The sequence below is a fragment of the Ahaetulla prasina genome, chromosome 13 (genome assembly GCF_028640845.1).
Source record: "Ahaetulla prasina isolate Xishuangbanna chromosome 13, ASM2864084v1, whole genome shotgun sequence".
NCBI classification, from domain to species: domain Eukaryota; kingdom Metazoa; phylum Chordata; class Lepidosauria; order Squamata; family Colubridae; genus Ahaetulla; species Ahaetulla prasina.
This window is the reverse complement of record NC_080551.1, coordinates 19,875,877-19,903,334: the sequence shown is the minus strand read 5'-3', so window position 1 is coordinate 19,903,334 and position 27,458 is coordinate 19,875,877. Positions and strand designations below refer to the sequence as shown.

The window sequence follows — 27,458 nt, the reverse complement described above, 5'->3', positions numbered from 1 at the left end:
CTCAACCCTCTCCCGCGTTCCGACCACGGCAGAAAGCAAAGGCCAAGCAGGAAGGGGGGCTTCTGCAAGGAGGTCGCCTTGCCCGAATTAGACACCCCCCACCTCACCGAGTAAAAGGAGCCTCTTTTCCCGGCTAACCCGCATTCCTTTCCCAGGAGATGGGAAGCCGACACGCGTCTGCACTTACTCCCGGCCCCCCCCCAACCATCCTGGCTTCCGACGACGGCAGAAAGCCAAGCCCCCCGCCCCCCCCCGCAGAGCTTCCGAGTTAGACCTCCCCTCCCCGATCTCTTCCACTCCTTTCCCAGGAGGCGGGAACAGACACGTGTCTGCGCGCACACACGCACACATCTTTCTTCCCGGGTTCCGACGACGGCAGAAAGCCAAGCCCCCCCCGCCCGCCTCCCGCAGAACTTCTTCAAGGAGGTCGTCTTACACGAGTTAGACCCCCCCCCTCCCTCTCCTCTTCCACTACTTTCCCAGGAGGCGGGAAACAGACACGTGTCTGAGCGCGCACACATACACATATCCTTCCTCCCGAGTTCCGACGACGGCTGAAAGCCAGGCGCCTGCCCGAGTCGGACCCGCCCTCCTCCCCACCCCACATCTGCCGATCTCGACGTACATACAAAGGCGGCGGCGGCGGCTCCTTCAGTTCCGCAGCTTCCTCGGGGCAGAAGCAGGACAAGGACCCTCCAACTCGCCATCCCGTGACGCGGCTCAGCCCCGGAGCTCTTTTCCCGGCTCGCGAGTCACCGCCTCGCATACCACCCCATTCTCACGAAGCGGCCGACACGGGCACCGGGGGACTCGCATACCTGCGCGGTGGCAGCGGCGGCGGCGCGCGATCGCCTCTTCCCTCCCTCCCTCCGCCCCCCTCCCCGCCCCGAAGCCCTACGGCGCGCCGTCACTCCCGGCGGGCTCGCGATCGGCCGGCTCAGGCTCCGCCCTCCCCTCGGCAGCCTATGAGCGGCGGCGGTCCGGCTCCCACCTCGCGCCGCGATTGGTTCCTTTCCAACACCGTCGCCTCAAGGCCACGCCCCACCAGTAAAAAAAAAAAGGTAGGGGGGAGCAGCCGGCTTGGGAAGGAGGGGGGCAAAAAAATAAAAAAAAGCTCCTTCGCTCTTAAAGGGGCCGCTGCCTCCCGAGGACGGAGGTGGCTGATCGCGGGGTGTGTGTGTCCTCGGGCAGGGACTGCAATGCAACGGCCCGAGGAGCGTGCAAAAAGTCGCAGCCCTTCCTCCAAATCGGATTGCCGTTTACTCGGAAGTAAACCCTCTGAGCTTTTTTTTTTAACAGTAAGAGTTGGAAGGGATCTTGGAGGTCATCTAGTCCAACCCCGTGTTCACGCAGACCTGTACTAGGGATTCGTACCTCCGAACTGGCGATCTTTCTGATGGACGAGCTCAGTGTTTTAGCCACTGAGCCACCTAGTCATTTTATTGATTTATTGTTTTCTTGCCGATGTTTCATGATCCTAACTAGTAACATCATCAGTGCTGCAACGCAGTGGGTTCACGCTGGCCCTTGTAGCGCTGATGTTACCTAGTTAGGGTCATGAAACGTCTGCAAGAAAACAAGCCAGCGCAGAGATCGTGAAGGTTATTTTTCTAAGAGGCGGACTGCACTTTCTGGGGTTTTGTTTTTTTTCTTTGAAGACATTTTGCTTCTCATGCAAGAAGCTTCTTCAGCTCTGACTGAATGGTGGGGAAGCGGAAGAAGCTTCTTGGATGGGAAGCAAAACATCTTCAAAGAAAAAATACCAGAAAGCCCAGTCTTGAAAAAAGCCCCTTTGGAACAACCACTACCTGGATGGCTGAGAATCAGTATAGATGCTTTGTAGTCTTTACAAGAGATTGCCAGCTTCTGCTGGAAGCTACAAAGCGGGAACAGCCTCATTAACAGATCCCTGGAAAAACTCCTATTGTGCAGGGATCTTGTGCCCTTCCTGCTTGACACAAATCTCTCAGGAGTTCCTTCCACATCTTGTGTCAAGAACAGGGAGGGGTTTCCCCCCCCCCAAGTGTCCTTTGCTGGGTGCATCACAAATCAGATGGATGGGGGGGGGGAGAGATTTAGCTTTTAAGTTTGCTTTGCGTTGCTGGCTGGGGAATTCTGAAAGTTGAAGTCCATACAGCTTTAAAAAATTTGAAAAAAAAGAAAAGAAAACTCAGTTCCAGATTGCATCTGAGGGACACCTGCTGGATGGAGGCTGAATATGGCTTTGTAACTCTCAAAGAACTTGGGAGTTTCTGGGTGTTATATTTCGGACAGCTAGTTGGTCGAGCAGGCTTTCAATATCTTATCTCTATTTCCGCGACATTTAAGTTCAACTATATTCACGTCTGTAGCTACGCATTTTAGCAAAACGTATAAACGTAAAGATGAAATAACGGGAATCCCTAATAGGTTTATTATCTTGCAAAAACCAAAAAGCCTAAACTATACATAGTAAACAATAGTGCAGCACAGTTTACTTGGGAGCTACGCAGTTCCTTGAAACCAAGAGGCTTACTTTATAGGATTGCACATAAAAGTTTCGTTTTCCATTGCAACTTTTTCCCTCTAAGTATATACATTTGAGGTGTGGAAGGGAAGACCTTGGGCTCAATTTGTACCATTATTGCAGAAAGGGACGTGATATTTTAATTACCTCTTGAACCAAAGGCCATTTCAGGAGGACGATGCCCGTCATACCTTTTTCTAGCCCTTCCCAGATTCACTTTTATTTCTCATACATCCCAGCTGTGGGTTGGTAAACTTCAAAACCGGAAAAGATGGGTTGAACTCTGCTTTATTGATGTATAAAGTGGCATCCGACAATCTGATGCATCTCTTTAAACAGCAGGTAATGTAGAGAGAGAGTTACAGAGTGCACTGTCAGGAGGCGTGACTCAACTCGAACACAAGACAGATCAACAACAGCGGCACAAGCAACCCTGGGTAGCTTCGATTGGGTGGAGTGCAGTGATGGGAACAATTCCGGTGGCCTGGCTCTGTTGCTCACGTTCAGTTTCGTGAGCCAAAATTGGGTCTCCCCCCACCAAATCTTCCTATGCTGTCAAAAACCAGCACAATCTGTTCCTGAACCAACCCACTGTGAAAAAAAATATATATATAATCTGATATCCCTCAGGTCTACTGGAAAGGAGGAACAGAAGACTTAATAGATTTGGCTTTCTAAAACTTCCCAGGGGCAGGAGAGGCGGCACTTGTCAACCCCTACTGGAGTGTGTGTCGATCAGATCAAGGGAGGGGCATCGTGGCTCACTTGACCAAGATCAAGCATTCTTGGTGTCTCTTGCAGCAAGAACCAGAGGGGCCCGCAAGATCGAGCAAACTACGGTGTAGCAGAGCTCGTGAGTGGAGTGTTTTGGCAGAATGCTGACAACACAGACTTACAGAAAGGAAGAGAGGCTGGGAAGGTGGGATTCAAGACAAGTATGATACCAAGCCTCGCCTACAATGCAGCACTAAACAAGCCAACCAAGATTCCTAGTTTCCCTGGTAGAGCAGATTGCTGCAAAAGATAAACGGGGGCGATCCTCAGCTGCTGGATCATACTGGCTCCTAACAAATAAGGCTGGATAGCCCTGGGCAAGGAAGAAAAGGGGGAGGAGGTTCCACTTATCAAACTATTTCAAGTATTTCTAAATTGAAGTCTCTTTTTTTCCCCCCTGCCCCCCGTTACTGCACTCGATGGTTTAGGGCAGTCACTACTATCCGCTCTACAGACAAAGAACAAAACGGCAAGCAGTTGCTGGTCTAATTAATGCTAGAGGGACAGGGGGGGTGAGACAGGAGGAGGGGGTGTTCGTTGCCGGGATCCGTTTTATGGGACAGGCACTACACGCATGGTGTTGGTGTAACCGGATCCAGGGCGCCAGCCGGTAAGCACGATGACCAGATCCCCTGACTTGAAGAATCCACGAGCTTTGCCTGGAAAAAAACCATAACAGGAAAGGTGAGAAAACAGCACACAGGTTGATGTGGAATCTACAGGTACTCCTTTGCCTTATGACTGGTCACTTAATGACCGTCTTTAACAGCAATAGCACTTAGATTTATATATTGCTTTACAGCCCTCTCTAAGCGGTTTTCAGTCAGCCTATTGTCCCAACAATCTGGGTCCTCATTTTACCCACCTCAGAAGGATGGAAGGCTGAGTCAACCTTGAGCCTGGTGAGATTCGATCTGCCAAATTGCAGGCAGTCGGCAGAAGTAGTCTGCAGTACTGCACTCTAAACACTGAGCCACGGTGTTATGATGGCCACTTGATTTCAATTTGGCTGCTTGTCATGGCTATTTGTTGTGCAATCATGTAATCACAATTTTCAATCTGTTTTGCCCGCTTCCATTACTCATTGGGGAAAGTCTGGTCACATAATGCCTCGATGTACAACCGCAACTTAAAGATTTGTAATTCTGGATCTCAATCAATTACCCTTGTTAAGTTGAGGACAGCCTGTAGTGGACAACCGACTCTGAACTCTTAGAACAGGGCTCTCCAAACTTGGCAACTTTTAAAGACTTGTGGACTTCAACTCCCAGAATTCCACAGTCAGCATGACTGGCTGGGAAAATCTGGGAGTTGAAGTTTGTTTGTTTATTTATTTATTTTTCAAATTTTTATACCGCCCTTCTCCGAAGACTCAGGGCGGTGTACAGCAGATAAAACACCAATAATCCAAAAATTTAAAATACAATATCCAGTTTAAAAATCTAATTCGACAGCTGTAGGTTAAAAATATTAAGAAAATTACAAAAATAGAATAAAACCCCTATTTAAAAGCCCACTAAAAACCCACAATATTAAAATCAATCAGGCCAACCCCGCTTGGTGAAAAAAGAAGGTCTTGAGCTTGCGCTTAAAGGTCCGAAGATAAAAGTTCACAAGTCTTTAAAAAGTTGCCAAGTTTGAAGACCACCCCACCACACACAAATGTTACCAGTTTCTGGAAAGTGCATTTTCACAGCAGTAGCTCCCTTCGGCTTCCACGCTCATCTCACAGGAAGGAAAGCTGAGAATCATAAATGACTTCTTACCAACATTCATCCCCAGGTTGACGCGGAGATCGACGTCTTCAGCCCAAGCGTCCAGAGCCTCGTCCTTGCACATCACAGGGAAAATGCCACGGTAGAGGTGGGCCTGGCGGGCGGCCTGAGCATTACGGGTCACAGCAATGATGGGGGCCCGTGGTCGGTACCTGGACACCAGGTGGGCAGATCTGGAAAAGATTTGGGAAGTTTAAATCATCAACGCTGCCAGCTGGCTTGAACGCACACAATTCTACAAGTGCACGTTTTGCTTTAAAACGTGGGAGGGGGACACACAAAGGGTGGAAAAAGAGACCCTGAGAGTAATACATACACATCATGGTTTCAACTGGTTCTAATATTTTTAAAATATCAGTTCCCAGGAGGAAACAACTAGTCTAGAGAATTAGCACATTCTAAATGGAACATTGTTGGTTTCTCTTTCCAAATTTCCCTCAAGCATTTAAGTATTTAATTTAAGCATTTAGGTATTCAAGCATTTAAGTATTTGCAAATGAGGCAATTTGGTATCTAAGAGATCGAAAGCATTTACAGAAATATGATTAGGGGAATAAAATCCAGAACTAAATTATATTTGCAAGATGCAGTATTTCAGAACTCACAAGTCAACAGTAGGTAGGAACTCTTTTATGGGAAAACAGTAAGAAAGGTTTAGCAGGAAGTATGTTCTAATTTCATAGGGTGTGCCAATACAATGGATTGCTCATTTCAGTTGCTTTTTTCCCTGTTATTTCCTCCAAATCTGCAATCTGCAGCTGCAAAAATATTTCCCCTCCCCCCTCTGCAGTTTCGGAGAATCAGTCATTTGGGACCCTGCACCAATTCTAGCTGCAAATAATAGTGCAGACCTGCTTGGTCTGATTGGCAGAAAATAAATTCGCTCTGCAGTTTCAACAGAGATGGAAACAAACCGCCGACTTGTAGCCAATTGCTTGGCATGCTGAACCTGGCATAACCAAGCCGGTTGCCGTGTTTCTTGTAACACGCTATGTTCAAATACACATTAGTGTTTAGTATGGTGGCCTGGTCCCATCATACACTGACTCAGAAGCAAACTCACCCCCCTTTAATGTGCAAATCTGGTGTGCTGATACAAATGAGATCAAACTAAGTTTCAGTGGCACTCTTTTTGGAGTGTATTACACAGCTGTGGAGCTGTGGGGGCATTGCCCACTCAATAACTTAAACCAACTACCCCCACCCCCACCCCGCGGCAACTTTTCCACCAAAGCAGGTCTTCTACAATTTGCTGGAGGTTTATGCCCTGGGAAGTGCCCTCTTTTTAAAAAGCTTTTTAAGACCTTCCCGCACAAATTATACATCCCGTGAAAACGGCCACTAGGATTTGCTTCTCCTTTCTTTTGTGCACATAGTCCACAGCGAGCTGCTGTTACACTGTTATTGTCCGAGGCAGTGTTTCTCAACACTGACAACTTTTGAGGCTTGTGGACTTCAACTCCCAGAATCCCAGAGCCAGCATGAATTCTAGAAGTTGGAAGTCCACACGCCTCAAAAGTTGCAGAGGTTGGAAAACACAGGCCTACAAGCCTGTGATACACAAACTTAAATTATTAAAAGTGGTGCCTTTTATTTTCTTGTCCAACCCTATGCAGAGTTTATTCAGTTCAGAGTGATGGAGGACCACTGGCTAAACAAGCAGCTCCTGGCCTGGGAAGACTTAATCCAAGGCTACGTAAGCTGCGCTTCCATCCAGAAGACTGAAAACCTGTGCTTGAGAGGGAGAAAGAGAGAGAGAGGCTCAGAAGCAGGACGCGTCTTGTTATCTGGCCATCCGAGTAAGTCCTCGCGACTTCTGCCAGCGCTTTCCGCCTCCTCCTACCTTCCAGACTTGGTGAGCACAATAATGGCCCCGCTGCAGCACTTGAAGGAGGCTTCTACCGCACCCACAGCGGCGGCTTCGGTAGGGTCTCGGTTCAGGGGGGCCAGCCGGCGGAGCTCTTCAAACAATTGCCTGTGAAAGATGGCTGCCTCGGCTTCGCGAGCAATCTACAAGAGCAACATGCGTTCGGGGTGACGGCGGTCACGACAGGCAGCACTTAGCCGCGAGAGTGAAGGTGGGATGGCGGAGATCGAGCGGAGAGGACCAGAGTGGAAGCAACCAAGGTAGGAATCAACCCAGCTGAGCATCTTGCTGGGGATGGATGGACAAGAGGCGGCCATCCTCCACAAGAGCAGGTGAGTCTCAGCCGCCTTGGTCTGCATCCACCGCCTGGCCTCACCTGGTATAAGACCTGCCACGTCACCCCACGCCAGTCTGCCACTGACCCGTGCATTCATTCCTTCATGCACGACTGCGAACTTCTCTGAGTCTGCTTCGACCTACCTCAAATCCCGCTTGGTTATGACAGATGGAGACAGGTTGATGTATATATATATATATTTAGTTTTAAGAGTGCTGTGGGGGAACCCTACTGGCATGGAGCAGCACCTGGAAATTTACTCTTTTTTTTTCCAGAGCACCTCAAAACTACCAGTAACAAATCTTCTAGACCAGGGGTTTCCAACCTTGGCAGCTTTAAGCCTGGAGGACTTCAACTCCCAGAATACTGGGAATTGAAGTCCTCCAGGCTTAAAGCTGCCAAGATTGGAGACCCCTGGTCTAGACAAGTTTACTTGGTTATTCTGGCTAACGCTGAGCCCTACCTGCCGGTGTCTGTCAAAACTATGACAGCGGAAGCCAAGCACTTAAAAGAGGCCTGCACAGCGCCTACAGCCATGGCTTCAGAAGGGTTCCGGCTGCCAGAAGTATGACGGTAAAGTTCTTCGAACAGCTGACGGTGAAAGATTGCAGCCTCGGCCTCCCGAGCTATCTGTAGGCCAAGAGCGAGAGGGAGGGAAGGGAAGGGAAGAGCGACACAGAAAAGAAGGAGAGAGATATATCGAGTGATGTGATCACGTTAATAAGGCAAAAGGGAGTTAATGGCTTATTTTGACATGCGTGATGACGGCGCAGGTGAGGCAGCAATCGGCTCCCCAAATTTGAACCACCACCCAAAGCCACAAAATCAGCATTCCAAGAGTGGGCTATCATTCAGGCCACGTGGAAGAGAGGCGAGTTGCTCAAATCCCATTAACTAAATCAGGATTCAAGGCATCCGTTGCAGAATCAACATTGGTTGCAGAATCAACATTAATGTACCACAGAATTTAAAAAAAAAATATTCTGAGGTTTGGAGACTCTGTTGCTGCGCCACCCTAATTTTTTTTAGCAGGAAACCAAGTCTCTCATTTGGCTGTAGAGGTTCCACTTAAAAGAGAATCAGCTAGCTGCTTTGTTAAGAATTCGACCCAAGTCAGACATTCTCCCTTAACTTAGCCAGTGCAGGGTCCAAGTAGCTTCCTTGAAAATAACGGTTAATCCCAAAGACAAATTAATTTTCAATGAAAATGTACGTCCCTCCCATTTCAGGGATTAGCTTTATGTGTGTTCTTCTCAGCCAAAAGTCGAGACTTGGGTAGCATTTTTAAAGCATGCATAGTTCTACACATTCCAGATTATTATAACTAGGCAGTTAAGGTAAGATTCGATAAGGATGATTTGCAACATGATAACATATTAGGAAAAGAGACATAATTGAATTTTGGAAATTACACTTTTTACTGTACCTTAGCCCCTTAAGGATCAAGATTAATGTGAATTTTACAAAGATCGATAGACGGAGAAGATGATACAAAGCCAGAAACCCACCATTATTACACAGATGGTTAGTCTCAGCGGAAGGCAGTGATATCAGCAGAGGTGAATCTTAGAAGCTGGATTTAAATGCCACCTGAAATACCCTTCTGGGAATCTGTTACAGCAGCAGATCTGTTCTCAAAGACGAAGATGTCGTGAATGTGTGTCTGGCTCCAGACCAGAGACGGAGACTAATAGGAGGGAAGGCACCCCCCCCCCATAAAGACAAAATTCCTCTTTATTTTGTCATCCTAGGAAAAGCAGGTTCCAATTATAATTCAAAAAGGCTTTTAACAACTCCTGGAAGCCGTAAGGTTTCAATATCCTTTAAGTCAAGGGTCTCCAACCGTGGCAACTTTAGTCCACAAGTCTTAAAGTTGCCACGGTTGGAGACCCTTGCTTTAAGTCGCCAAATCGGGCTGTTCTTCCCCTCCCTTATTTCAAAATATTACAATTTGAATGTTTACATATTGAACACGAAGGCGTCAGGAAGAATGTTCTACGGGCAGGCGATTCTCCCGAGATACTTATGACAAACGGGACACTTGATTTTTAAATCTTTTTAAAAAGTCAGTTAAAACTAACACGCAACTAACAGCAAGGGGTTGAGGGCTCCTGGGATCCTTGTGTGTATTTCTCAAATGGAAATAAGAGTTGAACAGGAAGGTTGAAAGCAGGTCAACTTTTCTGTGTGTAAATATTTCTGGCTAGTGCCAAAAATTTCTTCAATGAGCCCTTTTGGAGGTTTGAATCAATCCTCCTGGCTTTGGAAGAACTTTTGTACCCAGTTAGGTGGGCACGGACTAATATTCCCTAAATTTCAGCCGGTCTTTTGGCCCTAAATCAGGGGTCCTCAACCTGTGGGGTACACAGCCTACTAGTGAGACATGAGGGGTTTGCAGATGGGCCATGGAAACAGCCAGCGAGTGAGTGCGTATATGCACACTCCATCTTGCCTGCTCGCGTGCGTGAACGTTAACACACACAAATAAACCCAGGTCTGCAAAGTGGGAAAGATGGGGAACTCTGTCCTAAATGATTTGAAAACAGATGGGAACGTACACAGCAGGGATGGTATTCACTTACTTTTGCTACCAGCTCGCAAATGTGAGCGCACATATGCATGCTCGCTTTGCTCATGCATGACACCTCTGCGCAAGCGCAGGACCTTCTGCGCATGCACAGAGCGTCAAAAATGGGATGTGATGACATCCGGGCGGGTGGGCGGAGCTTCCAACAGCCACCGCTACAGGTTCGCCCAAACTGGATAGAACCGGCTGATGACCACCATTTTTACAGAGGTTCTAGAACAGGGGTCTCTTGAAGACTTGTGGACTTCAACTCCCAGAGTTCCCACAACTCTGGGAATTGTGGGAACTCAATTCCCACAACTCTGGGAATTGAAGTCCACCAAGTCTTCAAGTTGCCAAGGTTGGAGATCCCTGCTCTAGAAAGCTATTGGGTTACCTGCTCATTTCAACAACAAAAGGGTCTTAGAGGATTAGTATGAAAACACAATCATGCTTTTTGCCTGGGGAATCATTTTCTTGGGTGTGATGAGGGACATAGAAGTTATCGGAGGAATTCAGCCCAAGCCAAGAGGTAGCGTTAGTATCCTTTTCGTACAGCAGGGGGGGGAGGCGCCTTTGAGGAAGCTAACTAACCTGACACTGCAGCTGACGGTAGTAGGTTATAAGGCTGTTGTAATCCACAGCAAACAGCCAACGCAATCAGTGTTTTTAATTCTGGTATTTGGTGCTAGGTTGGTCAATGGGAAAAAACTACAACAAAATTCCAAAGCAGATCAGAGTTGTTCTCTGGCAGTTTATGAGGTCAATCATGCACACTTTTGTAAATTAGGTACTATTCCCAAGGGCACAATAGTTCATCAGCAGAACTAAAATCCAAGGGACCACCCAATCCAAACCCCCCTCCCCCCACCGGCCCAGTCACTAGGAAATTCCAGGGCTGAGACAGAAGTGAGTTTGGGATTCAGACTCGCGTATTTCCACGCTGTGGATTTCCTCCCCTCAAGGCAACATAAAGAAGCCAAGTGACTTTTAAACCCCAGATAATTAAAACTATGGAAATCAACATGCAAGGGAGCCAAGGCAAGTCTCTTCTTATTCCAACAGGGATCCCACGAAAGATCTTAAAACTGAACACGAGGGATCTGGCAACCCAAGGGGCAGGTGGAAAGGGTCTCAGGCTTTGCAAATCTACTAGATTCCCAGCCCAGATGTTACACCAGCACGCCCATAAGAAAGCCTTTGTCTTCTCCAAACATGGCTCATCTTCTCCAGATATGCCATGCTTTTAATTTTCACAGATCTGGAGGACACTAAACTGAGTGGACGGGTATAAATGCTAGCTACTAGCCCGGGGAAGGATTGGTTGGGATGGGCAACTGGGAGGGAGAGCCCAGTGTTTCTAAAGCAGCCAGTGTTGAAGGGACAACTTACCAGGTGCTGCATCTGGACAGCCTCCAGGGGATAATCTCCTTTGGCAGTTTCTCCGGACAGCATGATACAGTCGGCTCCATCCAGCACAGCATTGGCTACATCGCTTCCTTCCGCACGTGTTGGGCGGGGTTTCTTGATCATGCTCTCCAACATCTGGCAGGTAAAATAAACGGTACACACTCACAGTGAAAGGGTGAAGCTGATTCAGCCTCAAACCATCTCTAAAAACTTCTGCCATCTCCATGTTTACAGTCCCTCTCTAAGTAAAGGTAAAGGTTCCCCTTTGCACATATGTGCTAGTTGTTCCCGACTTTAGGGGGCAGTGCTCATCTCCATTTCAAAGCTGAAGAGCCAGCGCTCTCCGAAGATGTCTCCGTGGTCATGTGGCTGGCATGACTAGACACCAAAGGCACACGGAACGCTGTTACCTTCCCACCACAGTGGTCCCTATTTTTTCTACTTGCATTTTTACGTGCTTTCAAACTGTTAAGTTGGCAGAAGCTGGGACAAGAAACCGGAGTTCACCCCATTACGCGGCACTGGGGATTCGAACCGCTGAACTGCCGACCTTTCAGTTGACAAGCTCAGCGTCTTAGCCACCACATCCCTGTCCCACTAAGAGTCCTTAGTTAAAATCCTAATTCAAACTACTTTTGGAGGAGATCACCTTATTGTTAAGAGAGGGCTTGTTCCCATCGTTCAATAGGGTTAAACCTTTTGGTGTATATGCTTCAGTTGCAATCACTTAGTTTATTTTTACCAGTCTTCGAAGCCGAGTTACAGCTTTTGGTAACATCATGGATACCCGGGACAAGGTTAGAGGGGTATCTGTGTGTGTGTTTGATTCCTGAATTAGCCACTGGCTTTGGGGTGTCCTAGTGAACAGCAATACTCCGCCCCCAGTCCAATGAAACAGAATAGGAATTACTTTCTTCAACTTTCTTCAATAAGTTATTTAAACTTCTTTGCAATCTTTCTCTGCAAAAACTGTAAAGTGCAGGGTAAAATCTAAGGATGTTCTGCTGGGTATCAACAACAATCCCAGTTGCTAGCCAAGTTCAAATCCTTAATTCTAGGCTAACCTACAGGATGCTCTAAGACTGGTTCCAGACAAGCTTTCACAATAATTTTTTTTTGGTGTTATTTCGGGCAACCCCATTAGACTCTGCCCTCTTTTATTTCCCTTAGCGATACGGGCACAAGACGCCATATTAAGAACCGCAGAGCCCTTAAGTGGCTTTGCTCGGAGCCTTCAAATACCTGAGTAGCACAGATAATAGGCTTGCCGGCTCGGTTGCATCGGCCAATCATCATTTTCTGGGCTAGGAAGACTTTTTCGGCTGGAATCTCAATACCCAGATCACCTCGGGCTACCATGATGCCATCGCTAGCTTCCATGATTTCATCAAATCTGAAAAGCAAAGAGAGAAGGGTTATATATTACGGGACAGGAAGGCAGAGATGCTGGGATAGAAGCCAAGGACACCCATGGCAGGGTGGGGGGTGGGGGGGGGGAGGCAGACTTTTAACAGTAACAGAGTTGGAAGGGACCTTGGAGGTCACCTAATCCAACCCCCTGTTCATGCAGGAGACTGTACTAGGGATTCGAACCGTCAAACTGCCGACCTTTCTGATCGACAAGCTGAGCGTCTTAGCCACTGAGCCACCTAGTCAGGCGTCCTGGACTTACAACAGTTCATTTAATGACTGTTCAAAAGTTACAACAGCACTCAAATAAGTGGGCTTATGGCCTTCGTTCGCAATTATGACCTTTGCAGCATAGCAACCCCATGGTCACGTGATCAGAATTCAGACTCTAGGGCAACTGGTTCATATTTATGACAGGTTGATCCGTTCTTCTGACAGGCAGTCAAGTGAGGAAGCCAGTTCCACTTAACCGATCAAGTTGTTTTAACGACTGCAGATTCACTTAACAACGGTGACAAGAAAACTCAGCAAAACTCATTTAACCAATGTCACATTTAGCAACGTAAACGGGCTCGATTCTGGTCGTAAGTCAAGGACTACCTGCGTAGGCATCAATTAGTATACAACCAGGAAAAAAAAAATCCCCAGTCTGCTGAGCATTTCAGGTCCATCCTTCAGCAGGGCAGTTGTGACATTTTAAAGGAAGGGCAGCGGAGAAACAGGCCATTCCACAAGTCCCGTCTCCACGGAGTTTCGGTTTCTAGGATAAATATCCTACCACGAAACGAAAAGCCAGAATAAAATTATCCAGCAAGGCTCAGGTGTGATTTTCGAAGCAGCCACTCACCTGCGCACTCCCTCGTGGTTTTCGATCTTGCTGATGATCTTGATGTTCTTTCCCTTGTCCCCCAGCACCTTCCTGACGGCGTGGACGTCAGCCGCTTTACGGATGAAGGAAGCAAAAACCATGTCCACGTCCTGCTCCACACCAAACTTGAGATCCTGGATGTCCTTCTCGGAAACAGCAGGGAGGTCGACGGCAGCCCCAGGTAAGTTGACACCTTTTTTGCTACCCAACATCCCACCGTTCTCAACTTCGGTCATGATGAAGTCAGCGCCTGCAAGTTGGATTTGAAACATCAACATCTGGATCCAAATGATGTTGGATTTGAAAACATTTAACAGGGTCACGATGTCTATGGAGATTCTCAACCATCCAGGTCATGGCTGTCCCAAGGACGGTTTTATTATTTTTTACCAAAAGACCATTGGACTTTCTTGGGGTTTTTTTTCCCCTTGAAAATGTTTTGCTTCTCATCCAAGAATTTTCTTCAGAACTGGAGAAAATCCAGCTGCCTTTTGGAAAAGGACCTATGAGATTCACAGGGTCACTTTTAATTCTTGTAGGCTCTTGGCATCTTTGCAAAAAAAGCTTTGGTGAAATTGGCTTTTATACAGATTATGTTGTAGATCAGGGGTCTCCAACCGTGGCAACTTTAAGACTTGTGGACACAAGTCTTAAAGTTGCCGAGGTTGGAGACCCCTGTTGTAGATGATGATTTTTCAATAAGTGAGCAGCATGGTGGCCTAGAGGTGAAGAAGCTCACACTCAGAAGGCTGAGAGTTTGATGCTAGGCAATGACAGATGTTCCTCTATCTGCGGTGAACTCTGCATAGGTGTCAGGAACTGCATCCAGCCAGCAAATGCTCAGTTCCACTCAGTGGCCCCAACTCCACCCAATAAAAGGAATTACAGGGTCATAAAAAGAAAAAAAAATTCAATAAGCCTTTGAGGTTCTTTTTTTATTTGCATTTATATCCCGCCCTTCTCCGAAGACTCAGGGCGGCTTACACTATGTTAAGCAATAGTCTTCATCCATTTGCATATTATATACAAAGTCAACTTATTGCCCCCAACAATCTGGCTCCTCATTTTACCTACCTTATAAAGGATGGAAGGCTGAGTCAACCTTGGGCCTGGTGGGACTTTAACTTGCAGTAATTGCAAGCAGCTGTGTTAATAACAGACTGTCTTGGCAGTCTGAGCCACCAGAGGCCCTGGTGTTGAGAGAGATCATCAAGCAATGTTGCATCATTGCAAGAGACTTAAGTGGCGATGCTGTGATTTTGTGAAGTTTGTAGGGACCCCACAAAATAAGTGGGATTTTGTAAAAGATGGGTCAAAATTATGTTTCTATTTAAGACGTTGGGTATGTTATTTGGAAGTTATTAAATTTATTGGCCCCCCATCTTGTTGCAAATGACTCTGGTCGGGATGCCTTCAGAACTTACCTTTCTCCTTAACTTTCAGGGAAATAAGGCCATCGTCCACGTAGATTTTGCTGCCAATTTCCACAACCTTGATGATATTTTTGTAGTCCACCCACAAGACATGCTCATCGCACTTCTCCATGAAAGCGTTGTCAAGAGTCACTTTCAGAGTTGCACCCTTCTTGAGCTCCACTTCTGCTGTACCGCTCTGCAAGAATAAATCAGGTTCATACCCCCAAAAAACTCTGTTGCCCCACATTCAAAGACCCCCCCCCCAAGGCAACATCTCCAGAAGGGGCAGAAAAGGCATCGCTGATTCTTTTCCCCCATTTCTGTTTTGACTTTCTGTTTTAGATTAAACTGGAAACTTTTTCAGGCTTTTTTCAGGCCCATTTTCGAGGCTTTTTGTGGCCTGTTTTGGGGGCTTTTTTGGCGCATTTTTTACGCTTTTGGGGGGGCATTTTTGAGGCAAATTTTGAGGCTTTTGGGGGGGCATTTTTGAGGCAATTTTGAGGCTTTGGGGGCATTTTGAGGCTTTGGGGGCATTTTGAGGCAATTTTGAGGCTTTGGGGGCATTTTGAGGCAATTTTGAGGCTTTTGTGGTGGCATTTTGAGGCAATTTTGAGGCTTTGGGGGCATTTTGAGGCAATTTTGAGGCTTGGGGGCATTTTGAGGCAATTTTGAGGCTTTTGGGGGGGCATTTTTGAGGCAATTTTTGAGGCTTTTGGGGGGCATTTTTGAGGCAATTTTGAGGCTTTTGGGGGGGCATTTTTGAGGCAATTTTTGAGGCTTTTGGGGGGGCATTTTTGAGGCAATTTTTGAGGCTTTTGGGGGGGCATTTTTGAGGCAATTTTTGAGGCTTTTGGGGGGGGCATTTTCAAGACTTTTTTGGTTTATTTTGAGCCCCCCAAAATGGGCCAAAAAAGCCTCGAAAACAGGGCAAAAAAAAAAAAAAAAAGCCCTGAAATGGGCAAAAAAGAAAAAAGGCCTGAAAAACAGGGCGTGCGGAGGCCAAAGAAAATAGCTGATGGGGCTTTGGCAATATTCGGTCTATAAGACGCATAGATAATTTCGCCCCCTTTTGGGAGACAAAAAAGTGGGTCTTACGGTCGCAAAAATACAGTAGTCAGTCCTTGAGGTTACAACCACAATTGAGGCCATCATTGCTGTTGCTAAATGAGCTCCTAAGTGAGTTTTGTCCATTTTACGACCTTTCTTGCTACAGGTGAATCCCTATGTTTAGTTAGTAATATGGCTTGTGAAGTCTGGCTTCCCCGCCCCGCCCAGCTGGTTTTACTTGTCAGAAGGTTGCAAAATAGAATAAACAGTAGTCCAAACTGCAATAACCCGATCACCGCAAGGATAGAAAAGCCACTTACCCCTTTGATGAGCCCAGTTCGAATCTCGGGCCCCTTGGTATCGAGGGCAACAGCGACAGGTCTGTAGGAAATTGGATCGGAAGCAAAGCTTTCGGTAGCTTCTCTTACATTCTTGATTGTTCCTGCATGATACTAAAAGAGAGGAACATGCAAACCTTATGTAATGATAAGAGTTAACGGTCTGGTTAGTTTAATCTCGCTACTTCAATTTGCTAAACACCATCCATTAAACCCACACCTAGCCTTTTCTTTGATGGGACAATTGGTTTATGCGTATCTCTGAACTTACTGACAAACCCTTGGGTATAACTCAGGTTAAAAAATCAAGCCAAGATCCCACAAGAGACTTTAAGCTAGAGAACTATTTCAATTCACTACTGGAGCACCAAGACCCTGCTCAAGTTTTATTTTGATTTGCATTGCCAGATTCTAAACATATCCCATAAATAGAATAGAATAACAAGAGTTGGAAGGGACCTTGGAGGTCTTCTAGTCCAACCCCCTGCTCGTGCAGGAAATCCTATACCATTTCAGAGAAACGGTTGTCCAATCTCTTCTTAAAAACTTCCAGTGCTGGAACATTTACAAGTTAGAGGCAAACTGTTCCACTGATTAATTGTTCTAACTATCAGGAAATTTCTCCTTAGTTCTAAGTCAGATAAGGAAGATTTAAAGAAGGCAATGAATCAGTAGCTGTTTTAATTTGGCAACGATTATATATATTTATATTTGAAGATAAGCCCATTCCGCAGGTAAGCTGACTGTTCAACCAAAGTATCATGAAAAATATACCTTCTGCAGTTAATATGAGACTTGATTTTTTAAAAGCTTTTACAGTTATCTAATGGTATTTTAATTAAAAATTCATGGGTCGGCATATACCAATAGGCTAATCCACAAGTATATATGAGGACTTTTATTACCATATGTGGCAAGTTCATCCATGGTTAAATTAAACCCAATTTTTGAGGGGTGTTGTGGCACCTAAAATTCTCAGTTCGTCTACAAGTATATACGATGCTTGAGAATCTATTAATTTAAGATCAAGCTTTAAGGAGTGGGAAAGGCTCTTTTTAAAAAAGGAAAGGCTGAGGAACAAGGCATGGGGTTTTGTGCACTCCCGTAGTAAAATGGCTCAATCTGTCGTTTGACCTTTTGGAAGCCAACCGCAGCCTGGTGGCCTTTAAGAAAAGACATAGATGGGAGGAGAGGAGTGTCTCTTAACCAAAGTTGTCATGCTGAGATGGCTGCTCTATTTATAGAAGTGGGTTTGTCCTTTTCTCCTGCAAAGTACCACCGTTCTTGTGACCTTAAAGTGCAATGCTTTTCAAAGGCCACCAAACTGATCCCTAAGGCAGATCTGATTTTATTTTGGATCAACAGATGCTCTACTTTATCAAGATTGGGAAACCTTTCATTCCAGGAATTACTTGGATCCTTTAAAATGTTACTACCTTGTCCCGGGCACAGTGAACCTATTCAGCAAAATCTTTCGCTTTCAAACACCGCATGGAAATAAACGCAGAGATGCTTAGAGCTAACCAGATCAGTGTTGCATGATCTTGTTGCAGGGCATGCAGCAGGATCTAGTAAAAGGGGTAGTGATTAAAGGAAGATGGAGGGTAGTGTTTTTTTTTTTTTGACCTTCTGGTATATTATTATTATTATTCAGAGTATAAGATGCACCTTAGTTTTTGGGGAGGAAAATAAGAAAAAAGCTCTGATTGGCAGGTGGATTGGCCTCCCGGAATACCCCCGATCAGCTGTTCCCAAAGGTGAATTTTAGCAACAGGTTCCTTGGTTGTGAGCTCTGTGCCTGGCTTTTTTTCTGCCAGTGAAAGCCTTCGAAACAGAGCTTCAGAAAAAAAAGCCCCTAAAGCTCTGTTTGGGGGCTTCGTTTCTGATGCTTTTTTCAGTCTCTGACACCTCCGTTTGAGAAGCTGGGCGGGGCTACATTTGGAATATAAGAGGCACCCAGATTTTCACCCTCTTTTTTTTGGGGGGGGGGGAAAGGTGCGTCTTATACTCCGAAAAATACGGTATATTCTATGTGTTCAGAAGTTGTACAGAGCTTGCTGGCAAAGTACTCTATTTTAAAAGATGGCCAGGAGTTTTTTATGCGGTATTTCTTCTGCCCATTTCACATTCCATTTTCGCAATTTTGTTTTGTTCAACCCAGGCATTTGAGCTCCGCTGCCATTTGAAACCGGGAGTAATTCAATCCACGCTGACCTCTAGAGGGAAGACCATTTAAGTCAACTAAGTAGAAGATAGCAGGAGTCCTTAGCCTTAAGGAATAACCCAATCTCATTTTACCAGAAAAGGGACAGCAATGTGCCATTGCATACAGGGCAAAAGAACTTTTAACGTCTACATTTGTCAGAATTATTTTATGAAGTTGGGCACTGCTTCATCAAGCAGGACACCTGAAATTACAACCCTAAGTCTGGAGATCAAGATTAGTCTGGGTTAACTGAATTCGGGGTTACTGAATAAGAGTACTCTATTACTGCTGTTTCACTCGTATGTCAGAAAGCAGCTCTTTTCCATTCCCATCAATTTCTGTCCCATTTTTCTTTATTATTTTTTCTTGTACCTCGTGAGTTCCGTGAGAGAAGTTGAGACGCGCAACGTTCATTCCAGATTTAATCATTTCTTTCAGCATTTCTACTGACCGAGAAGCCGGACCTAAAAAACAGAGATAAAACTTTTGTGAGCAGAGACCCATTTTTAAAATTCCTACGTCCTTATCAGGCTAAAACCATACACTTCCTCTACAAGTTTCTAGCTCACTCTTACATGGCACGTATCCGGTTTCCTTATTTTAAATAAGTTACATGAAATTACATTGTCTGAAATGGCAGAGGGTCTCACGAATGAAAGCGAATATACGTGTCCAAGGATAAAGATGCAAGATTGATTTTGGGTCAGTCACTGGGACCAGAGACTTACTCTTATGAGCTTTCGGGCTTGTGCTGGATCCCATCTTCAGGGAATTTCTCTCTACTGGAATATGTGCTTTGGGTTTTTCCTGTGAGTCGTGTTTAATGATTAAGACACCACAGGAACACAACTCACAGAACAGCCCAAAGCACATATTCCAGTAAGAGTAACAGGGCCTCTGGTGGCTCAACAGACTCAAGCAGTCTGTTATTAACAGCAGCTGCTTGCAATTACTGCAGGTTCAAGTCCCACCAGGCCCAAGGTTGACTCAGCCTTCCATCCTTTATAAGGTAGGTAAAATGAGGACCCAGATTGTTGGGGGCAATAAGTTGACTTTGTATATAAATATACAAATAGAATGAAGACTATTGCTAACATAGTGTAAGCCACCCTGAGTCTTCGGAGAAGGGCGGGATATAAATGCAAATAAAAAAAAGAGAGAGAGAGAAATTCCCTGAAGATGGGCTCCAGCACAAGTCTGAGCGAAAGCTCGGAAGAATAAATCTCTGGTCCAGGTGACCAACCCAAATTCGATCTGGTATAGGATCTCCTGCATGTGCAGGGGGTTGGACTAGAACAGGGTAACCTTAACAGGGTTAAGGTCGGTAACCTTAAACACTCAAAAGAGCCACAAAGGTCCTAACCGGAAGCCCCCCATTCAATTCTGGAGCAGACTGGAAGGCCGGTTCCCCCGCCATAGAGTCTCCTCCTAGCGCAGTCTACCTGTCCTAACCAAAAGCCCTATCAATTGTGGAGCCGACTGGAAAACCCGCCCCTCCTCCTGGTGTGGTATGCTTCCCCCCCCCGCAACCAAAAGCGCCTCTCAAAATTGTGGGGTCGACTGGTGACAGGGAGCCGCAGCAGAGAAATGAAAGAGCCACATGCGGCTCCAGAGCCGCAGGTTGCCGACCCCTGAACTAGATAATCTCCAAGCTCCCTTCCAACTCTGCTATCCTATTAAACGGTAACATTCAGTGCATCAAAACTTCCTGAAGAGGTATGTCAATGGATTAATTTGAAGATACTCCAGAAATGAGATTTGAATTAGCCTAATAGTTTTTTTTAATAGTTTTAATCAGTTAAAAAATGGGATTTAGCAAATTTTTACAATTTCGACCAATTTAAAAATTAGTGTTTTAAAAACTGTTCTTAACTTTTGTATTGTTGTTTTTTTACTTGGCTGTAAACCGCCCTGAGTCCTTTGGGAGAAGGGCGGTATAAAAGTTGAAATAATAAATAAATAAAATAAATTAATAGGAGGTCTCTTAGCTAGTCGGACTTTCGGTGTATGAACTGTGCTAACACACAGGAGTGTCCCAAGACAACCACAATTTGCAGGGTCATCCCTAACTTACCAATGGTGCAGATAATGCCAGTGTTTCTTGCAGTGATTGGTGGGGAATCAATGTCCAGTCGGCACATGTGTTCCAAGAAAGTGTCTGCCATGGCAGCATAGAGCTGCTGGGTCTGGATGAAAGCATCATTGGTAGACATGGTTGCTGAGAGTTGATATCTAAAGCAAGAGCACAAAAGTTATTGTACTGAATTAACATTCCAGAGCAGGTACCATCAAATGTTCTATTTCTAAGTGTTCCATGCATGGAATTCTCAGAAATACTCCACAATTCTGTATTCAAGGATAAAAATATTTCAATACTTTTTACTCTGGTGGTGATTTTAATAAGTGCTAGAAAAAAGTAGAGAGTAGAAATTGGGAAAATAATATTATGCATACCAAAATATAATAGAACATATTATGATGACTATGTATACACACACATTAGAAGTTGGAAAAGTATGATTATGTATATTTAAATGGTAATATCACTACTAGAATTGTACGCAAAATATATTGACCCAAATACACTATTCACTAAGCACTAATGGACATTAAAGAAAAAAATTTATGGCAAAAATTTCTGCTTACTTGAAAGACTATACACAAGAAAAATATATTTTAGAATGGAAAATGTGGATTGATTATATTCAAAATAAGTATCAGATAAAAAAATATCGAATAGCATATGAGTAAATTTAGGAAATATTTTGTATTAGATATATTTCTGAAGGAGAGGGGAATTGAGAGTGTGATTATGACTAGAGATAATTTAGGATTTATTTTGGATTATGATTGTTACTTTTGATACCCTGCATTCTGTTCTGGGAAGTTGGGGTGGGGGTGAGGGGTAAGGGGGAGGGGAATTGGGGGTTGAGGTAGAGGATGGAGTGATGGTTAATGTACAGGGATTATTGAAGATGTATAAATATAATTAATGTAGGGTCGGGTCTGCCCAGTTACCATTTTAGAACGGTGGGGAGGGAGAAAAGAGGAGAGAGTAGGAGGTAGGAAAGAGAAGAGGAAGGAAGAGGGGTAGAAGAGGGAGAAGGAAGGTGTAGGGTGGAGGGAGGAGAGGATGTAGATAAGAGAAGGAGAGGAAGGTCTGGAAAGTAGAAGAAGGTAGACGAGGGAAGAGTGTTAAAAGGGGGGTGGTGACTGGGCAAGCCCGACTAATTGTATATAACTGTACATTGGATGAGCTGTTTGATATGATTGTAAAAATAAAACTTTTTATGGGAAGAAAAAAAAAAGAAAAAAAAGAAAAAAATTATAAATAAAAGTATTTAAAAAAAGGATAAAACATCTTATGAAGTCTCAAGGGGTAACAGATGCCTCCCCAATTCATCATATGCTTGTTTCCTATTATTTATCTTCTTCCGTTTTTGCTCAGGGGGACACACGCTATAAATGAGCTACTCCTCTGAACTGTAATTCCTTGCAACAGCCCATGCACCATGCTGCACCAGTCCATATCTATGATCCAAGCCCAGATAGGACTAGGAGTGATGGAAAGCCTCGGTGTAACCTCAGAGGCCTTTCTGCTGAATGCAGGGCAAAAATTATGGGACAAATACAAACAGAACCACTTCCACCCCTGCAGCACTTAAGTGTAGATCTTCCAAGGGCTATGCAAAGATTAGGACTCTTAAAATTCCCATTGGTGTGGGCATCAGTAGCTACAAATTCTAGCTAACAATAGGTTGGGGAACTCAAGAGTACATTTTGCTAAATTCTGGGAGAATTTTATGCTAGGAAAGATCATAAAGGTCAAACTATATATTTAATCTCAACTAACTGCCATATCAAATTGTACAAAACAAAGGCAGGGTATAAATCTAATAATTAATGTGTAATGTTCACAAATAAAAGTGATTTTGTTAAGTCTAACTCTATACACGTCACAGGCCAAACAACGCTCAAGCATAAAACAGCATTTTGGTTAACCAGTCAAGATGCCACAAACTCAGCCTAGCAAATTCAAAGAACAAAATGAGAAAAATAAAACTTTTAAAAGTATGACACGTTTTTAAGAATTACATTTCCCTAACATAACAAATGAGCCACCCAATTTCACTCTGGGAAGAACTTAAGCATCTAAAAGAACTGCCATCACTTAACAACGATTTCTCAGTTTTAAATAGGGCTCTGCAAGCTGCCATGAAAAGCTGCTGTTGCTTCTGAATCCAAGGGGACGATCCTGGCTGCTGTTATTCCAGGGCTTCAGACTGACTCTTTCAGCTCTGGGGCTCCGCCCCCGTGCTACGTGCAACTTGCCCCGTGCGCATGGCTTTAAAGCAAGAGAGTCTCCTGGGAGGCCTTAGTCAAAGCTAGCTCTTTTAACGTCATGGAAGATGCTGCTTGCTTTCAGTTAAGTACCACAATGGAGAATCTTTTTTCATTCAGTGGAGAAGCACGTGGGGGGCCTTCCTGGGTACAATACCAGGAAACCCCATGCAGCTGGATTCCTAAGGAGGCAGCAAGTGGCCTAAAGTTCTGCAGTGGCCTAAAATATTTTCTGCTTGTTCCAACTCTGAGGTCTTCAAACTTGGCAGCTTTAAGACTTGTAGACTTCAACTCCCAGAATTCTGGGAGCTGAGGTCCACAAGTCTTAAAGCCGCCAAGTTTGAAGACCTCTGTTCCAACTATTTGCAAAATCACTGATGTTAGCTGGTCATAATTGATATCCCTGAGCTCAATCGATTCACCTTTAAGGGATGAGAAAGACATATGCTGCGAGTTTACGGGTAAAGCTTTGTAGTCGAGATATTTTTTAAAGGAGGTTTTATTTATGTACACTTCAATATAAACTGAGAAGGGAGATTTATATAAATACCCCAGAGCTTTAGTTGGAAAGATACAGGTCATTTTTTGCTGTAGTTCAGGTGTTTGAATGCTTGCAATTGTTAAAATTGTTAATGATGGTCAGTTTTGCACAAATCTGAGAAGCAAGTAGCATACAGATTTAGCATTTTTCTTTCCTGAAATCTGCAATATAAGTGTGCCTTTAACACAGTTTTGGAAATCAATTTTGGAAATATGGGTATGTAAGAGATATCCACAGTTGCTACTACAAGGTGACGAATATTACAGGTGGTGATTCAAGCATCTGCACCTTGATTTTTAACGGGGGAGGGGTGGAGAAAGTTGCAGAAAGTTGATTCAGCCTAGTGAGGCCACAATACAAGCCTTAACCTGAGAAACACAACCCAATTTATTTTATTTATTTTATTTTAATTTTAATTGAATTTATATCCCGCCCTTCTTCGAAGACTCAGGGTGGCTTACATTGTGTTAAGCAATAGTCTTCATCCATTTGTATATTATATACAAAGTCAACTTTTATTGCCCCCAACAATGTGAACTGTTAAAAGCAGGAATCGTGACAATCTTCAAAATCATATTTTATGAGTTGTTACCGAAAGATAAGGAACATTACTGAAGGCTGTGCAATGCTATAAAACATGTTCGCTAACATTCCACTCCCATGTGATCTTCTGCACAAAGGAAATGGGTGGCTCCAAATTTGAACATGCCTGGGTTTTCTCAGGTATCATGCCTGCAGGCCCTAAGATTTGAAGTGACCAATCTTTAGCTGTTTGTACCATTTTACTTTTTCTTTAAATAAATAAATAAAACCACTCCTCGGAAAAAGCCAAATGGAACACATGACACCAACAAGAACGGAACAAGCTTTGGCTAAATTTAGGGACTCTTGAATATTGGTTTGCATCATGTGCCCAGCCGCTAAACTGGCAGCCGGTTGCTATTGCATCTCATTTCCATCCTATGCACCAGTTTTCACAGGAATTTGCTTCAAGACAGGTGTGCCACAGAAAACTCGGGTTTTGAACACATCTGAAGCAGGCAACTGTGCTTTCCTTCTTCTTTTGAGTATATTTATCACTGATTCACCAGCAATGTACTAACCCCAGCGTTCTGTTAAAAAGCCACAGGCAGCCTTCACCTCAACTTGCATTGCTTAAATTGGCACCACCAGAACCTTTGAGATCAATAGTAATGGACTATTACTATGAGAGTCTCTTATTATTTATCTCCCAAAACTCACAGCGTTGAGAGTAGGGTACCAGTCTGGGAAAGAGGAGTGGGTGGGGGTAAAGCATGCTTGCCAGAAGTTGGTCTGTTGGAAGTTGGATGTTCTCACATTTGTCCCACCCTCCCAAAACCCCGATATTAATGCAGCCCAAGATGAGTCTAGAAAGCTTAGATAGCACTTTCAATTGGCAGCAATTCCCATGCTATTTTGTTAATTGGTAATATCAAGATTAAGATGCAACAGCAAAGATCTACTTGTTAAAATTATTCTGCTCAACCGTTCTGCACAGTCATTTCCTCCTTCTGAGTAGGGAGCATTGCATCACATTTCTACCATCTGTCCACATTAATGTTCACCCCTCTCTTTAGGAACACTGAGAGGACTTGGAGATTGGGGGGGAAATTGATCTCTCATCGTGAAAATTTGGATAGCTGTGGCTTCTTTGCAGGGGTAGGAAGAGCCTTCTGGTCTGGTGTGATGGAGTATCTCCCCATCACCCTCAGGTTTTCTGTCCCAGATTCTTAAGCCTGTAGCACATGGCCTTTAAAAGAATGGATGCTTTGAAGACCCTCACTCCATTGGGGGAGATTGCTATTTAAACTGAGGTATAACTCTGCACTGGGCTTGGTAACTTTTTAAATAAGCTGAGGTTAGTTTTGCACATGGAAGGAGTCTTTGCGCTTAGATTTTGTGCAGTTTTCCCAGGGAGAGTGGGGTTGGGAAAGCACAACAGGCAAATTGTTGTGACTTGTGCAGCATCACAAAGGATTCTGGAATGTAGCTGGCAAGAGTAAACAATAGCAAAATGAGCCTGGAGAGTCCAACTTTACTTCTGACAACAGAAGGTAGCAATTTCCTATTTTATTAAGACAGATGTATCCCTAGGGCAGTTTTTGTGCACAACCTATCTTAATCTGGTACCCTGGATGACACTAGACTATAACTTCTATAATCCTCAACCACCGTGGCCTGCATTTGAAGAGAGCCCTGAAGGCACCGAACTACAGAAACCTGCTTTACTGCTACTAAATAATTTTAAGCTAATATTCTGTGGTACACCTGGATCTGGTCTTTCATTTCTTTGAAAAATATTGCCCTGAGGTTGCAGCATCTATTACCTCCCCCACCCCCCAAACCAATATAAAAGAGGAATTGATTGCGGGCTCAGAAATTAGAAACAATTTAGTTATGCCCGGCATTTTCACTGCAGAAAGGAAAGATGCAAATATTAGTGAAAGTGATTCATCCATTCATTATTTTTGTAATGGCAGCATGCGGCAGTAAAGAAGGTCATGCCAGGAAATGCCACATCATGGTCGAATGGCACTGTCTGAAGAAAGGAGTGCTCTCACCTTCACAAAACTATGAAGGAGAGGGGCGGAAGGGCTAAAAGACTTGCAAAAATGAGGAAAGCGACACACGCCCTTGCAACAAAGGAGAACAGGGATGCTAAATCTATGCCTGCATTTATGGCCTTTTGCAGAGGTATATATTTATAAAGACCTTTTCTGCTTTGATTTATGATCTGGTGCTGCCTCTCCAGATTCCTTCAGGGGAGAAAAAGCAGGTCAGAGGAGGCAACGTGCAACCAGATCTCTCCTGCCCCATCTCCCCTCCTCGTGGCAGAGACCCAAGAGCTCCTGGGATGGCAGCCAGGCCAAGCCGAGGTTTCACCCCTTTTGAGACATGGAGGGAAGGGGTTTCCCACAACCTCCTCCCCACAGCGAAGGCCTTGCATATGGGGGAGCAAAGCTAATGCAGAGCCTGGGAAGAGATTGAGGGAGGAGGAAAAGGAAGGGGACCCAAGAGAGCATCCATCGGTTCCCCCGCATCCTGTATCTGCGCCGGCCTTCCCCCAGCCTGCGGGGAGGGCCTCGGCTACTTTCCAGCATCCTGGGCCGGTGCTGGGAAAGGACGCGGGAGGCGCAGTCCGTCCGGGAACCTGCCAGGGCTCCAGGCGGGACCTTCTGTGGGCTTCCAGCAAAGGCCAGGCCGAGCACGCGCTCGGGCGGTAGCGCGCGCTTCCGAAGCCGCGCAGGCGCGCTGAGACCGCCCTCGTTTCCGGGGCTGGGGAGGCGGTTGCCCCGGACAAAGGGCCGCGTGCCAAGCCGCTCCTTCCCCGCCAGCGCCCGGCCCAACCCAACCCGCGCCCGGGACACGCAGCTTCCTCGGGCCACGGAAAGAAGCCAGGCTCGCCGCTTCCCGCTGTCCCATTTTGCAAAAGGGAGAGCAAGGCCGAGTTTTTAAGATGCGGTACTTCGCTGAATTAATATTCTGGTTGCTGAATTAATAGCTTTTTTTTTCACGGGCTCATAAAACACGGGAAAGGAACCCGTTCGCACGTGATAAATGGGCGGAGGGGCCGCTGGGATAGTCGCACTGATCCCCGGATAGAAAAGATCGGGTACCAATGAGATGGATAATTGGCAGCATCTCACTTGCCCTCCCCCCACCAGGCACCTCGCCCCTTTCTTCCTCTACCCCCTCCCGCCACTCCAACACGCGCAGTTGCAATTTCTCCTCCGCGGGGGCGAGGAAAAAGGCGCGCTCCCGGCAGGGGATGATAGGAGCGGTAGTCGGACTGAACCGGGGCTCGGGGATGCGAGAGGCTGCTGTAACAGCAGCCAGTCCTTGCCAGCCCAGCCCAGCCCAGCCCAGCCGCCCCCCTCTCACCTACCCGGCTTCCAAAGGTCAATTCCCGCGGAGAGTCTCCACCTCTCTGAGCTGCAGCCGGCGCAGCGCAGCCTCAAGGTGATTCAGGGCCGCCTCGCCGCTCCGCCCCTACGAACCCCTCCGCTGCCCGTCGCTCCGCCCCTTCCAATCTCGG

At 45.5% G+C, this 27,458-nt stretch overlaps 2 protein-coding genes across 3 annotated transcripts in view; both read right to left on the bottom strand.

Moving 5' to 3' along the window:
• GRAMD2A (GRAM domain containing 2A) overlaps positions 1-847 on the bottom strand; it is a 39,398-nt gene extending 38,551 nt beyond the window's left edge. Inside the window, exon 1 of the mRNA XM_058156398.1 lies at positions 626-847. Within this exon, the coding sequence (XP_058012381.1) occupies positions 626-707 (82 nt within the window). The 5' untranslated portion in view covers positions 708-847. The remainder of the gene's footprint in view (positions 1-625) is intronic.
• Positions 848-2,778: 1,931 nt separating this feature from the next.
• Positions 2,779-27,458, bottom strand: PKM (pyruvate kinase M1/2). 2 transcript variants are annotated; one of them, XM_058156235.1, is made up of 11 exons: positions 27,309-27,458; positions 20,594-20,751; positions 18,892-18,983; positions 16,296-16,427; positions 14,938-15,124; positions 13,493-13,763; positions 12,478-12,628; positions 11,218-11,370; positions 7,723-7,889; positions 5,047-5,228; positions 2,779-3,939 (listed from the first exon to the last, which is right to left on the bottom strand). In XM_058156235.1, the coding sequence occupies exons 2-11, from the start codon at positions 20,730-20,732 to the stop codon at positions 3,833-3,835; spliced, it is 1,581 nt and encodes a 526-aa protein (XP_058012218.1). In that variant the 5' UTR covers positions 20,733-20,751; positions 27,309-27,458; the 3' UTR covers positions 2,779-3,832. The 2 variants fall into 2 exon arrangements, with proteins under 2 accessions (XP_058012218.1, XP_058012217.1); XM_058156234.1 differs by lacking the exon at positions 7,723-7,889 and adding an exon at positions 6,899-7,065.

Excerpts from the sequence above, each read along its gene's own strand:
- PKM (XM_058156235.1), bottom strand. The coding sequence starts at position 20,732 with ATGTCTACCAATGATGCTTTCATCCAGACCCAGCAGCTCTATGCTGCC. Across the intron at positions 16,428-18,891 it reads TCTCTCACGGAACTCACGAG|TATCATGCAGGAACAATCAA; the intron begins GTACAAGAAAAA and ends CCTCTCTTTTAG. Across the intron at positions 13,764-14,937 it reads CCTGAAAGTTAAGGAGAAAG|GCGCTGACTTCATCATGACC; the intron begins GTAAGTTCTGAA and ends TCCAACTTGCAG.